Raw genomic sequence first — 14,796 nt, 5'->3', positions numbered from 1 at the left:
GTTAAAAAGAGGCTTTGGAAAAAGCTGGTTAAATTTAGCGGTAGAACATGGGAGACGGATGGGGGGAAAGAAAAATTATGCGAAAAAAGAGTTATTCAAGAAAAACGGCCTACCTATATCAGAATATTGTCAACCCAAACAACCCTGTTATTATTATTTTTATTTTTTAAAACCTGCTACAATCTGCTACAAATAATTGCTCTGAAGCCTGCCTGCCTTGGAAAAATCCCTGGAGGCAACTTCGTTCGGTTCAGCGGGAAAGCGCTTGGGCTACTCCGACCGGAGCGAATCGAGACAAGGGCTTCAATCCCTAAGAATTTTCAAGGCTACTTAGTGAGATAAAAGAGGGGCGTGGGGGGGGGTGGACCAGTCCCTCATCATTGATAGCAGCAACCGTTTACCTTTCAGCAAATCTAGCTGGGGTTTGGGAGGTGAAAACGGACTCCACGAAATTTCTCAGGATCATTCTGGGATGCCCAAGGCCTGGAGGGGAATTTTGCCAACCCAAGTCTCTGCTCGCCAGTCCTAAGCAGCGGGTCTTCTACAACTCGGCAGTGTTTTCTCCGAAGCGAAGTTGCCGAGGACAGCAAACCCAATGGAAGCCTCCAGCAGCTTCGGCCAGTGGCCAGACCAGCAGAATTGTCCGAATAGAGCTGGCGGGGTTGAGCTTGGCGAAGCTGAACCCCGTTCCTTTGGGCGGGGGACGCGACGCCTTTCTGCCCAGGGAGGCTTCGGCCTTCCGGATTCCCTTTCCGAAACCCAGACGGTCCAGTTAGCCCGAGGGGTGGACATCAAAGCATCTCCCGGCGGCGTCGGGGAAGCAAGACAGCGGGTAAAGCTTTGACTGTCAATCTGGGGCGGGGCTTCGGCGAGTCCCCGCGGGGCAGGCGGCGGAAGGGACCCGGGCGGCCCCACAATGTCCGCGAATGGGGGTCCTAGATAAATCAGAGGAGCACCGCCCCAAAGAACGACGCGTCATCGCAAGGAGCCCCTCCGCCAGAGGAGGACTCCTTTTGTCTCCAGACCGCTCGCAACCCTATAAAAGCCCCTCGCCTTCGGTGGCGAGCTTAGATCAAGCCCAGGCGCGTCCGGCCGTCGGTCGGGTCTCCCGGAGAGGGAGAGGGAGAGGGAGGGCTGCAGCATCCTCGGCCGACCGGCTCCCTTTTCGGACTCCTCTTTCCTGGGCAGAGGTGCGAAGTGCACTGCGGCGGCTGCCTTGGGTGGCTCTCCTTCTCCGAGCAGGGAAGCCTCTCCCGTCCCGCCTGCCTCCTCCCCAGCCCAGACCATGAATTCTGACTCCAGCTCCGTCTCCAGCCGAGCTTCCTCTCCGGACATGGAAGAGGTGTACCTGAGGGACCACCACCACCACCACCACCACCACCACCACTCGGTGTCTTCCACCCAGAACGAAGTGGGGCAGAAGGGCTCGGGCGAAAGCCTCTCCCGAAGCGGCGCCAAAGGCTCGGCGGGCGAGAGCAGCAAGTACAAGATCAAGAAGCAGCTCTCGGAGCAGGACCTCCAGCAGCTGCGGCTGAAGATCAACGGGCGGGAGCGGAAGCGCATGCACGACCTCAACCTGGCCATGGACGGGCTCCGCGAGGTGATGCCCTACGCCCACGGGCCGTCGGTGCGGAAGCTCTCCAAGATCGCCACGCTCCTCCTGGCCCGCAACTATATCCTGATGCTCACCAGCTCGCTGGAAGAGATGAAGAGGCTGGTGGGAGAGATTTACGGCGGCCACCACGCGGCCTTCCACTGCGGGACTGTGGCTCACGCCGCCGGCCACCCGGCCCACGCCGCCGGCGCCGTCCACCCCATCCTGGGCGCCGCCCTGGCGCCTCCCAGCAGCGCTTCCCTGCCCGGGCTCGGCGCGCTCCGGCCGCCCCATTCCTTGCTCAAGACGCCGCCCGCCCCGCCCGCCCTTCAGCTCACCGGAGGAGGCGGCGGCGGCGGCGGCGGGGGCTTCCAGCACTGGGCCGGCCTGCCTTGTCCCTGCAGCATCTGCCAGGTGCCCCCGCCCCCGCATCTGGCCTCCCTGCCCACCCCCACGGCCGGCCTGGCTCGCCTCTCCACGGAAGCCAAGGACTTGCTGAAGTGAGCGGCCGGCAGGCGGAACTGGGCAGGTCCGGCGCCCAAGACCAGCCGATTGGGAGGGGTGAGCGGAATCCGAGAAGCTCATCCTCCGTCCCCCGGGGGTGGTGGTGGGGAATCTCGTGTGCATGCCTCGTCGTCTCCTCTTTCCCCAAACCGCCTCCGTCCTCTTCTCGCCCCGCTTTCCCGCCTTCCTCCCTGTCGGCCTGGTCCCCAGCAAGTCCGTTCGCGCGGCAAAGCGGGCTGGCATCCAGCCTACAAGGGTAGAGGGGGAGCCCAACAAGACTTTGCAAAGGTAACAGTTGGACTAGATGGGTGTGTATGTGTGCGAAATTCGCCTTTCTTTGCCCGGGAGGTTAGCCTACCGACCAGTTTGGGTTGGGACGAGCACAGGCGGGGGGGGGGGGGGGGGAGAGGAACCAGCCTGAAGCCGCCCGTGAAGAATAGCGGGGAATTGAGAAACTTAATTGCTTCCTCAGCCTTTCGGACTTGAACTTGTTCCCAGCTGTAAAACTCGCGACGCCCGCCTTTTGCGGCGCTCTTCTCCACGCTTTTGGGTGGCCGAGGTTTTTCAAGTTTTTCCTCTGGATGTGAATTCCTTTCCTACGTCTGGCTGGGGTGGTGGGTTGTGGGAGGCACAGGTCTTATCCGCGCAAAGGTTTTAAACCACTACAAACTTTCCCGGGAGTCAGTCAACCGCGGAGCAGCTTACTTGGGAGACTCACTTCGGAGGAAGCGGGTCGGTTGCCGGCAGTTGGCCCACCGGAGCTCTACAGGTTGCAGCGTCAGAGGGGCGGCGGGGGAGGGAAAGTTTAATTCCAAGCAAGTAGCCAAAGCTCAGCCTGTTCGTTGCACCTGTTTCAACGGAGAGAAATCCTAAGCGAGCTGTTCGGCTCTGCTGTTGATTGACATTCACGGTCAATTTAATCGCTTTGAAGATTCCTAGAGTTTCTGGGCAGCAAACACGCCGACCTGAGAAAAAATTGGGGGTTAGAAGCAGCTTTGAAAAAATAAGAAGCGGGCGAATATTCTTTCCCCGGCAAAACATTTAACCGAGGGTTTTTTTTTGGGGGGGGGGTATTTAAATTTTAGGTGTCTTTGATTCTCCTTCGTTGCCCCTGATGTACCACCATCCCCTTTCGAGGTAGTTCTGGAGTTCACTCTCTTTTGTGACTGGTTTGATCTGAACGAAGGATTTTGCAACTCGGCCGACGACGGTAGCAACCGGTTTGGGGCCGAACCTGGTTACCTGCATGCTGCGATGGGTCGAAACTCTGAACTCCCTTAAATGTCCCCCTCATCTGGGCCGCTCGTTCCTAGGGAACGCCTCTCGCTGTCCCAAATCTCCGTTGTTGTGCTACGCCGGGTAATTTTTTTCTTGGAACAAGGAAAGTGAATGGAAAACTAGAAGAAGAAGAAGAAGAAGAAAACCTTCCTGAATTCGGAGGGGGGAAAACCACGCGCCAGAACGGCTCCCCCCTCTACACCCCCACCCCCACCCCCATTCCTTTTCACCCTCTGCATGCAAGCTCGGATTAGAAACTCTTTGGTTGCCCTTGATTTCCGTTTCTCCTTCTGGGCGCTTGCTTGAAACTGTTTTGTTAGGGTCTCACAGACAATGACGGTCTCTTTATTTTTTATATATTCTTGAGAACTATCGATATATTTATTATTACCGAACCAGTGTTTCTGGATGAAATTTCAAATTAAAACATTAAAAAAGCAAAGAAACGCAGGTGTTAAAGTTTTGAGTATATTTTCCTCCTCTTCTCCCCCTCTTTTTCCTGACCTGAAATAACTTGTAGGGAGGGGTGGGACGAGGGAAGGGGTGGGATGAAGTTGATATGATTGGTATGAGAACCCGTGAAACACAAGGGTGGGGGGAAGAGGGCTAAACTTGCAAAGGGTGGACTAGTTTCAAGTGTTCTAAAATAAGTCCTCTTGCTTCTAAGGAAATATGGGAAAGATTTGATTATCTAACCTATTGGTTGGGTTCAATGTGGGTGAAGAAAGTTGAGATTCCAAAAGCGCTTATTTTAAAGCAGAAAGTTACATTTTATCTTTAAAAAGACGCACCAATGTTTCAATCTTTAAAATCATCAAATCTTTTTCTTTAAAAAAAAGATACCCAACAGAATATATTTGCAAATTATTTCAACTGAATCCGGGAACCCGAAAATTTCAGGTTTAGAAATGAGCAATAAAATTACTAACTACCCCACACACATGCATTATTATTATTTGAAAGTCTTTCCTTTTGAAAACCCGAATTAAATTCCTAACACCCATAAAATGACTTCAGCGCCTCTGCACAATGGTCAGACCTGCTTAAAAACAAATCCAAACAAACGCTCGTGAGCAAAGGGAAGGCAATAAATCTCTGGCTGTCCAATCCCTCCCCCCCCCCAAAAAAAAGGCTGTGGCAAAAAGCAATGGGTACGAAATAGTGTATTCGGAACCTCGCTCAATGTAAATCTTGAATCGTTTTATTGGTATTGTAATATTAACTTAAATACTTAAACCCATTTCAGTGTTCCTGGTCTTTACACTACTAATATCTCCAAAACAAGTAAAATAAAAAAAATTAAAAACCCCAAAGCTACATTCTGCGAGGTTGTTCTAATTTAAATTTAGCTTTTAGAAGATTCTCTGAAATATTCCTCCCACCCACCCATCCCGATCACTTCCCCTTTCCCCAGGAATAGTCACCCTTTTCAATACTGTGTTGGTGGTGGTGGTTGTTGACGTCTACAGCTCTCGATTAGGAAGGATTGAAAACGAAAATCCTGGGGATGGAAATCAGTTGAATGGGTTCCTGTCAACCGAAACCGAATGTTGTGCTTGAGCCTCTTTCTGCAGCCCCCAAAGTCTGCTGTCATTCTGCAGAGAACTTCGCTCCCCCTACAAACACTCCAAAAACCCTCCCCACCTCCACGTTTTGCTAAGGAGGCTTATTCTAAATCCCTACTTGCTTCTGTTGTTTGCCCGTGGAAATACAGCAAAGCAAAACGAGGAACTGCTAATCCTTAGAAATGGTGTACACTCAATTGTGTAAACTCATTTCAGAAGCTTATATTCTGGGATAATTCTTGAGGGTTTCCCACCCACCCACCGCCGCTGCCGCCGCCCAAAAGAAAAGTAAGAGTTTGCGCCGACAAACGTAGAATTTGGTTAAATTGATATTACAAAGATACCGTTGTAGGTTTTTCAAGGCCAAGCTGGAATTACTGAAACTACAAGAAAAGAAAAGATAAAGGGGGTGGGGTTGTTTATTAGATTGGGGCATTGCGATCAGCTGTTCGTTGCTTGTTTGTCAGTCATCCAAGCGCCCCGGTTCTACCCGAAGAGGTGGGCTTTCTCAGAGAGGAGTCTGTAGTATGTAATAGGGAGAGCGAAACCAATTGGGTCCTTGCTTTTTCCAAGCGCTTCCCAGGATAAAAATGGTAAAAGGTACAGTGTTGACATGACAAAAAAAAAAGAGAAACGTTGACTTCCCCAAATCTCCACTGGAAAGATTGAAACAGGGATGCCTTTTGATGTTCAAACTCTCCCATTTGCAGTAAAATGAAACTAAGCAATTCGTTTGGACCGTGGGTTGCACTAGAGAAAAAATATCATTTTCTTTCTTCTTCATCTCTTCTTATCACTCCTTTCAAAAAGAAAAAAAAGGTGTCAGAAGGAGAAAAGAGAGAAAACTGAATCATACCACATACGTGGTTGATATACATGTCCTTGTGTATTTATGGAGAAAAAAAACCTCATTGGTTTTCTTTGGGATTTATTTCAGCAGCTTCCTGTTTAGAATCAGCTAATTTGATGGTTATGCTTCAATGATGGTTTGCCTTTTGTTTATCTACAAACTGCCCTGTGATTCCCCACTCGCTCCCTTCGAAAGGCTGGCCACAAATACCAGATAAATAAATGCGTTTGGAATGGCTTTCACTTCCTTGGCCACTGCAAGGGAGGGGGGGGGGATAGCTAACTTTTACCCGCTCCCGACAGCGCCTCCTTCCTTCCTGCAGACAGAACGGTGGGTGGGGGCGCACCGAGGAGGTCCTGATCCAAACCACTTAATGCCTATCAGTCAATCAATCCATTTATGTACACAGGACCTTTGTGCGTGAATCAAAAGGAAGGGGGGAGAGGGAGGTGTGGTGTGTGAGAGAGAGGGGGGAGGGAAGGAGAGAGATAGTTTAATGGGTAGTTGCGGGGGGGGGGGAAGGAGAGTATTTATTTGTTTGCTTAGACTTAGAAGCCAGCCTAACCACAGACTCCAGGATTGTAGTTAATGGGAACCACTGTCCCAATATCAAGACAAAGTTTTTTACATTACATTTATTGGTTGGTTGGTTAGTTAGTTAAATTAACAGTATGTCTACATTTTGAGGAGAGAAGAGACTGACAAATGATTTCAGAATATCTCCATATTGCACGAGACGACAAAGAGAGAGGGAGGGAGGGAGAGAGAGAATGAATTTCCGAGAAGGTGAAGGAAGGACAGAGAAATCGGGTTTGGAAAGTTTTCCCTTCCCCCTTCCTTTCTGCCGCCTCTCCAAAATGTAATCCCCAAACATTTCGGTTCCTCCACAGCCGCTTCCCGGCTGCGATCTTCGAGAGGTGTCTCTTCTCCCGGAGCATGAAAGTTATTTTGCCCAAGGAGATTTATTCTCAGACTCTAACGCTGCAGTCTAGTTGCACCGCAGTAAACGCCGCGCAGGAATAAGAAGCGAAAACATTTACAGTGAAACAGGAGAAGGCGAAGATGATGGACAAGCTTCGGTCCATCCGGGACCGGATGTGCAAGGATTTGCATCTTCAGCAACTAACCCGGACTTCGGAGGAGACACACGTCGGGCTGCAATTCTCAATTGTCCTCCCAGTACACAACACCGGAAAAATAACTGTGTTAGTTTGGAAGGAAGGGGAGGAGGAAAGACACGCCTCCCCCACTCCACCCCCAGTTTCAGGGTCAAGCACCCATTTCCCGACGACCATTACACAGCTCAGAACCGGGGCCCGAAAGGGAGAAAGGGGGGGAGTCGCCCCGAGGGTTGTTGTGGACGGCAAACGCAACAAGTGACGCCAAGCCAAAATGTGATACCAAATCATGCACCAATGAATTAGTTGGATCGCTTGTCCAACTAATAAGAGCAGTAAATAATGCCTTTCCAAGCACGGGTGTTGTTGTTTTTTTAGGTTGGGGAGGGGTGTCTGAAAGGCATCCGGCTTGCATGGATGGATCGTTCCGAAAAAGGTGAGTTTCGCGACTTCAGTCCTCCAAGAGTACGTCCCTCCAACCCTGATCCTTGACGTCCGAACCCGCCAGCAAACCGCGCTTGCTATTTGTCTGGCCTGACTACCGATAGGAATCCTCTCGCCGGCTTATCGATCCCTACTTCCAACCATGGTCGTGGTGTAAAAGAGGGAGCCACGCGGATCCGTGAGGAATGGGACAGTGTGTGTGTGTGTGTGTGTGTGTGTGTGTGTGGTGTGTGTGTGTTTGTGTGTTTGTCAGCACCACAGTCGGGGCCCCTTTCACCCCCCTCCTTACCTGGGCTTCTTTGCAGAAAGAGCCGGGTGCTATATTTTAGCCAAGATCCCCGCGCCCCTGAACCAGCACCCCAGTCTTATCCGCCTTTGCTTTCCAGGGGCTGGGAGCCACTTCGGTCTACTGATTAAAGCAGAGGTCTTCAAACTTGGCAACTTTAAGACTTCAACTCCCAGAATTCTCCAGCCAGGTCTGCTGGCTGGAGAATTCTGGGAGTTGAAGTCCACAAGTCTTAAAGTTGCCAAATTTGGGGACCCTGGATTAAGGCATCAGAAACCGGGAGAATTGTGAGTTACCTAGTCCTACCTCGGCCATGAAAGCCAGTTGGGTTACTTTAGGCCAACCACCCGCTCTCACTCTAACTCACCTCACAGGGTTGTTGTAAGGAAAAATAGGAGGAGGAAAAAAGAACGTTAGGCATGTTCGCCAGCTCTTTCCCCTCTGTTTCCTTTCGGAAAAACTGGACTCCGACACTCCCCTGATGCGAGGAGGTGAACGCGATCTTTCCAGCGAATTGTTGTTCAGTTCTAGCATATTTACGACGCCCAAATTCACTGAACCAGCAGGAGGGTTCAGCAGACACGAGCCGGGGGCCCTTAAGTAAGCAGGCCGCCACCGCCACCCCCAACTGTCTGAAGAAGAGCATAGACATGAGGCAAAGAGCATCCTCCCCGAGCGCCAGGATACTATGCAACCGCCACTAACCTATTTCAGGGTGGAAGGGGTACCCTAATACTGCCCGCCCAGCGCTGTAAAATAGGCCATATTTCTATTGGCGAGGTCGACTGAGCTCCAGAGAGAAAGTCTACGGGGATTCTCAATCACCCAGGTCCTGGTTGTCCCAAAGGTGTTTTTTCAAGAGGCAACTGGACTTTTCTTTGAAGACTCTTCTTTCTGCAGAGAGAAAGCCTTTTCTGCGTTACTTAACCCTGCCCCCTCCCTCCCTCCCTCCTTCCCCCTCCCTCCCCTCTCCTCTCTCAATTCACCCGAGAATCTGGTAAGTCAGCGGGCTTTGCAGGGGGTCTGTTTCCAAACACTAACATGATCGGACGTTCACAAACTTGGGGCCAAACCTATTGGATAAAGCCTGAACTCTTTTTCCAGGCTGAAGGTACTGTAGATTCAGTCCAGCCAGTCTCTCTCTACACCTGAGGACTTCCTGCACTTTACTTTTCAGAGAGGACTAGAGTCGCTTTGCCATTGTCTTCCCTTACGATCTTTTCTGCCGTTTTTTTTTCCTGTCAAGTCGAGATGTCTTGGTGGTCCGAGTTCTAGCAGCCAGGTCTGCTTAGCTTTTTCAGGGTGGCTGCCTCCTCTTGGTAAATAGGCATGGAAGAGCCTTGCCTTCTTCCTTCCTTTTGTCAGAAAGGATCCCCACCCCCCAGCAGTTCAAATCCAGGCAAGTCCTTAGTTACGTCCACAACTGAGCCCAACATGTGTGTTGCTAAGTAAGACAAGTGATGAGTGAGCTTTGCCCCATTTTTACAACTTTTCTTGCCGCTTTTGTTAAGTGAATCAAGGCAGTTGTGAAGTTAGTAACATGGTTGTTAACTGATTCTGGTTCCCCCATTGTCCGAAGGCTACCAAAGGGGATCACGTGACACACACACACACACACACACACACACACCAGGACACTGCAGCCATCATAAATACGAACCAGTTGCCAAGCATCCGAATGCAAACCACATGACCATGGGGACGCTGCAATGGTCGTAAGTGTGAAAAATGGTCTTGAGTCACTTTTTTTTCCAGTGCCGTTGTAACGGCCACTAAACGAAATGTTGTAAATGAAGGACTACCTGCGCTGCTAAGTCCCACTGTACCAGGGATTATTCAGAGATGGTGCCCTTTGCCTTGGCTGGGTGGGATTCTGAGTCACACTACAGCCACTAATCCCCCTCCCTGCCATCCCATCCCGTTGGACGGGGGAGGGCAGAGCCAACCTGAGGGGAGGGGAAAAGGTCTTTGCATCTTGTACGCACCTTTATCTTTATATCGCTCAAATCCTGCCCGACCTTTAATAGAATTTCAACCCACGCCTTCGAACAATAGGCACTTTTGCCCCCTGCGGGGGATTTTGCCACAAGGGACTTTCTCCTAACCACTTCAAACATTTCTCAACCAACGGTGTAGGCGACCTACTATAACCCGCCTCCCGTACCGATATCGTTCAATAAGGGAGTCTACGCTGCCTTCGGGGCCAGACCTGTACGGCGAGGGTCTTCTGCTTCTACCAGCCCCACTCGACCCCAGGCGTCTCTTTTGTGAATCACTCCTCTCTTCGAAGAACTCTCGGAGGCGAGCCACCCCTCCCTCCGCTTCCAAGGAACCAGGATCTCCTCTGCTTTGCATTGGCTTGTATTTTGAAGAACCCTGCCCCGCCCCCCCATACCGCGAAGTTTCTCCTAGCCCGCTGGGCCGAGCTTCCCTCCGCAGAGCCTTCTGCATTGGAAGACTGTCAACTGCTGGAGGTGCGCGTCTCGGAGCCCCGAGTCGTTCCTGAGGCACCGACGCGTCGCGGGTGGTGACCAGGTTTTTTTCTGTAGGCTTCCCCGATGGGGTCAAGGGCGTGGAACGAGTTCAGAGAATCTAGTTCCGAGTTGGCCCTTGAAAGAAAGAAAGAAAGAAAGAAGGAAGGAAGGAAGGAAGGAAGGAAGGAAGGAAGGAAGGAAGGAAGGAAGGAAGGAAGGAAAGAAAGACTCCCACCCAATTGATTTCTCTTTTCAGCGAATTCCCACCCTGATCTATGAGGAGAAACCGTAGGGCAAAAATAAAAGCATCCCGGTTTAAGACAAGACATCTGTATGGGCGCTAGAGTGGGCTCTTTGTTTTAAAGCATCCCATTTTCTCCAAAGCAAAGCACAAATTATTAGGTGCTCTCCTTAAAACCAGCCACCTCCAGTGAATTATGAGAGGGTCAAACACGTCTCAATCTTTCATTTCATCTCTCAGTAATTTTCGAATTTCTCTATTTGACAGCCTCTGCCAAGTTAAAATGCTTAGTGAATATTCTGGAATTCTACAATATACATCAATTCATTAACTAAAGGGACTTGGTTCTCACAATTAAGATTTAAAATAATCACGTTTAGCCTGGTATGCAAGAGTCATCACTTGTTTACTTGCTATTATGAGGGGTTTACAATCACAGCCCAAGAGCAATTTGATTACTACTCCCGTCATCCTCAGCAACCCCCTTTTTTCCTGCCTTGCCCCCAAATTTTGATTCTGGTTTTTTGAGCTGTGCTTAGCCTACTTTCTGGAAAGAGTTTGTATTTGTTCTCTAACTGGATTCTAAGTCAGGTGAGCAAAGATTTTAGCTTTTTTGCCCCAGAGTTTTAATTTTGTTTTGTTTTATGCTATTTTGTTCATTTTAACTTTGTTTGTGTGTTACAAGAACACAAAAACAAGCAAGTTGTTTGGTTTTTACATACAGCACTCTCAGTGCTCTATGCATAAAAACACCTGGTATATACATTGATAAACAATCAAAATATCATTGTCTGAAAGCCTCCATTATTCAGAAAAATAATTGTGAATTATTTATCTGTTCCTGACAGGCAAGAAAATAAAAAAAGGAAGGGGAGGTCACTGACACTGTATTTATTTTATTGCATTTATATCCTGTACTTAACCTAGGAATTCAACGCAAGCTACATGCAAAGGAGGGAGAGCTAAACAGTGTGACTGGCCCAATGTCACCTGAGCATTGTGGACAAAGGTGATTTAAATCTATGTCTCCCAAGTGCTCAGACACAACGCTACACCATCTGTTTTTTGTTTGTTTGTTTCTTTCTTTCTTTCCTGGTATAACTAACTAACTTAGTTAGGTCTGGCTAACTTAGTTTAGCTCTGGTCTGTCAGATTAGTTAGATCTGTCACCCTAGAAGATTATGGAATTAGAACAAATGCTAATTCCCTATGGAATTAAAATATTCACGCTGTGGATGAATTTCAACATAAAACTGTACCAAATGAGCCACAAGTCTATGGCACAGTTATTTGAATGCTCGGGAGCATCAATGTGTTTGCAGATGGTACCTGCTTGTCTCCTGCCCCACTTGGCATTTTGCTCTTTAAAAGAGTCTTTTAATTTAAAACGGGGAGTTGGAAGCTGCCATGTAGAAAAGGAGAGAGCAGACCCCAGTTTGACATAGATGTCCCCCGATACAGAATCTCTGTAAATTTTCTAGAAAACAAAAAGGATGACAAACCGTTGCCCAGCGTTACACAAGGAAGTGTTGCCTATCAGCCTACAAAGAATAAGGAATGGCAGGGTGGATGAAAACATTTGTGGGAGAGCTAGAAAGGATGTTGGAGATGAATTCATCAGTATTGACTGACCACAACTATCCTGACAACCATTCGGTGAATAAAATGTTCTTCCCATGCTGATAGCATCCACAGTGTGCTCTTAGCAAACATGCCAATTGGCCAAAAACATTTGCCTGGTCCTGGACAAAAGATTTCTATTATATGGTTGATTATTTGGATTTTTGCTTTTAATGGACACGCTTTTATATGTTTGGATGTGCTTGTAGAAAATTTGGAGGGGAGGGTGATGATAGAGGGGAATATTGTATTTCCCTATTATAAATAAAGTAGATCAGCAGGAAGTAATCAGATCGTTTTAGTGTCTGAATTGGTCTTCATCAATTTAATTGGAGTCAATAGGATTCTGAAAATCAGAAGGCATAGTAATTATCATACAAATATTGTTACATAGTACCACTGCAACTTACCTGGGTATAAGTTTAAATTATGTAAATTATTCCCTGATTATCTAGAGCAGAGTTTCTCAACCTTGACAAAAGTGATTATAGACTTCAACTCCAAGAATTCCCTTCTGAGAGTTGAAGTCCTCACATCATCAAGGTGCAACATCTGAGAATCACTGATCTAAAGCTAGGTTTAAGTCTAGCCACCTCCAAATACACTACTTCTGTATCTCCAGTGACTTTTATAGTGGAAAGATTGAAAGTCATCCTCCCTCAATTACCTTCCAGAGTGATCTAATCCAGCACGTGACTCTGGATCCAATAGGATTAATCATCCAAGGTCAGTGTTGGGCAACTGTCCATCTGTGTGTGAGCTACAGATGACTTTGGGGCTCTTCTTTTGTGGCCTTTGAACTCTCTCGTGTTCATGCCACTGACATCCACTTGGAAAAGTTTTTCATAGGCAGAATTTATCTGTCTGTCTGTCCATCCATCCATCCATCCATCCATCCATCCATCTATCTATCTATCCATCCATCCATCCACATATATATTCATACCCACTGCCTGTCTGTCTATTCATCCATCCACATATTCATACATACTTTATCATCTATCTGTCTGTCTGTCTGTCTGTCTGTCTGCCTGCCTGCCTATCCATCTAGCTCCATCTATCCATCCATCCACATTTATATTCTCTCTCTCTCTCTCTCTCTCTCTCTCTCTCACACACACACACACACACACACACACACACACACACACACACACACACATCTGCCTCTCATGGGGAAACTAGTTGAAACCATAGTCTCTTCAGTGGTGACTCCCATCTCTGCACTATCTCCATCAGCCCTTACTTTCCCCATGGTCCAAAAGTCTTCGTAACTTATTGGATGCTTAGGAAGTTGGCGTACATTTTTTCAGTGGAAGAGAAGGAAAAGTCCTTAAATGAAGCTGCAGAACTGATACAGAATATGGATAGTCTGATCCATGTTCACTCAGAAAAGTAAGCTACCGTTAAGTGTAATTTCCTCTTACATGCACATGCATTAAAGTGCATTTTTTATTTTTATTTGCATATTTGATTTATACTTTGCTTCAATTTCTCATGCTGGTCTTTAATTATGGCTCTCGCTTTTCTGTTTACCCAGCATACTGACATCAACTTCCACCCAGTTTGTTTGGACTCTACACATAACAAAAGTATTTGACTTGAGCAACAATTAGAGGCTTCCCCACTTAGAAATAATAATACATCTCACGCGGCCCAGGATAAATGCCTTCTAAATTGGCCAGACTGAACACAGGAACACCACAAGACTGGGGGAGTCAAGCACTGTGCCTAGTTCCTTGCTCCAAAGCTGGTTATAAAGAATCCTTCTGATCAGGACATAAATCTTTCCTCCCCTGCCACTAGCCTAGTCTTTCCAAAGGAGTTGAAAAATGTTCCCGAGTCCTCAAAGGACACACCTGTTATCTGAAACAGTTTTAACCAGCTTGTTAAGCCAGCTTTGACACATCAAAGAGCCCAGACAATGGACACAGGCTTTAACAATAGCTTTGCCTCCAGCAAAAGCCGCCATCAAAGCCAGGCTTGTGCCATTGGTATTATGGCCTCCAATTGAAAATAAATTTTACTTGAATAAGTACCTCCGCCTGATCAGAGGCTCTGCCGCCACCGAAACAAAAGCAGTTGGGGATAAGTTATTGACTTCACTGACAGCCTGAATGGACTTCATTATGCCAGCCCACTCTTGGTAAATGTGTCAGGTCTTAAACTGAATTAGGTGGCAGGTGCAGGAACCATTTTGCTGCCCCCCTTGAGACAGCAGAGGGCCGGTCATCACCTGATTCTACAGACAAATGTTTAGATTTCACTCCCTCCTCCCTTTCTCTCCCCCCCTCCGACCCACCCAACGGCATCACCATAAGTGAAAGCATATTTAAATCATAAGGCTTCCCTGTTTCACTCTCCCATCTTGCCTGTCATTGGCCTGTAATGTTCCCACCGGCAAGGCGCACAAACCCTCTGGGCCACACAATGTGTTTTCTCCTGCCTTGAGCCTAGATGACAAGGGGAGTTGTGGGTTTGTCTCTGTTTTGGGTCACTTGAAGCTGTCATTTTCCAGACTTGATGCCCCACTTCTGTCTGAGGCAATGGGAGTCCCTTCAGGAAGTGAAAATGGTCCCCTTGTGATTCTTTTTCCAAGCCATATGGACACAGGACACTCACATTCAACCAAGTATTCAAAGACCACAAACCTGCAGAGGTCTGTAAAAAGAACAAAGGACCCATTTTCGGTATGTCTTTAGGTAGGTAGGTAGGTAGGTAGGTAGGTAGGTAGGTAGGTAGACTGACTGACTGACTGACTGACTGACTGACTGACTGACTGAATGAATGAATGAATGAATGAATGAATGAATGAATGAATG

The 14,796-nt window shown here is 48.1% G+C and overlaps 1 protein-coding gene across 1 annotated transcript; it reads left to right on the top strand.

The window, feature by feature from the left end:
* Window positions 1-1,285: 1,285 nt before the first annotated feature.
* OLIG3 (oligodendrocyte transcription factor 3) lies at window positions 1,286-2,098 on the top strand. Its single transcript, XM_032217170.1, has one exon. It carries the CDS (start codon window positions 1,286-1,288, stop codon window positions 2,096-2,098), a length of 813 nt encoding a protein of 270 aa, XP_032073061.1.
* The last annotated feature ends 12,698 nt before the right edge of the window (window positions 2,099-14,796 follow it).

This window comes from Thamnophis elegans, chromosome 4 (genome assembly GCF_009769535.1).
Source record: "Thamnophis elegans isolate rThaEle1 chromosome 4, rThaEle1.pri, whole genome shotgun sequence".
NCBI lineage: Eukaryota > Metazoa > Chordata > Lepidosauria > Squamata > Colubridae > Thamnophis > Thamnophis elegans.
The sequence above is the reverse complement of the archived record's forward strand: the minus strand, read 5'-3'. Positions and strand labels throughout refer to the sequence as shown.

What these genes read in the sequence shown, in the direction of transcription:
- OLIG3 (XM_032217170.1), top strand. Translation starts at nt 1,286, where the DNA reads ATGAATTCTGACTCCAGCTCCGTCTCCAGCCGAGCTTCCTCTCCGGAC.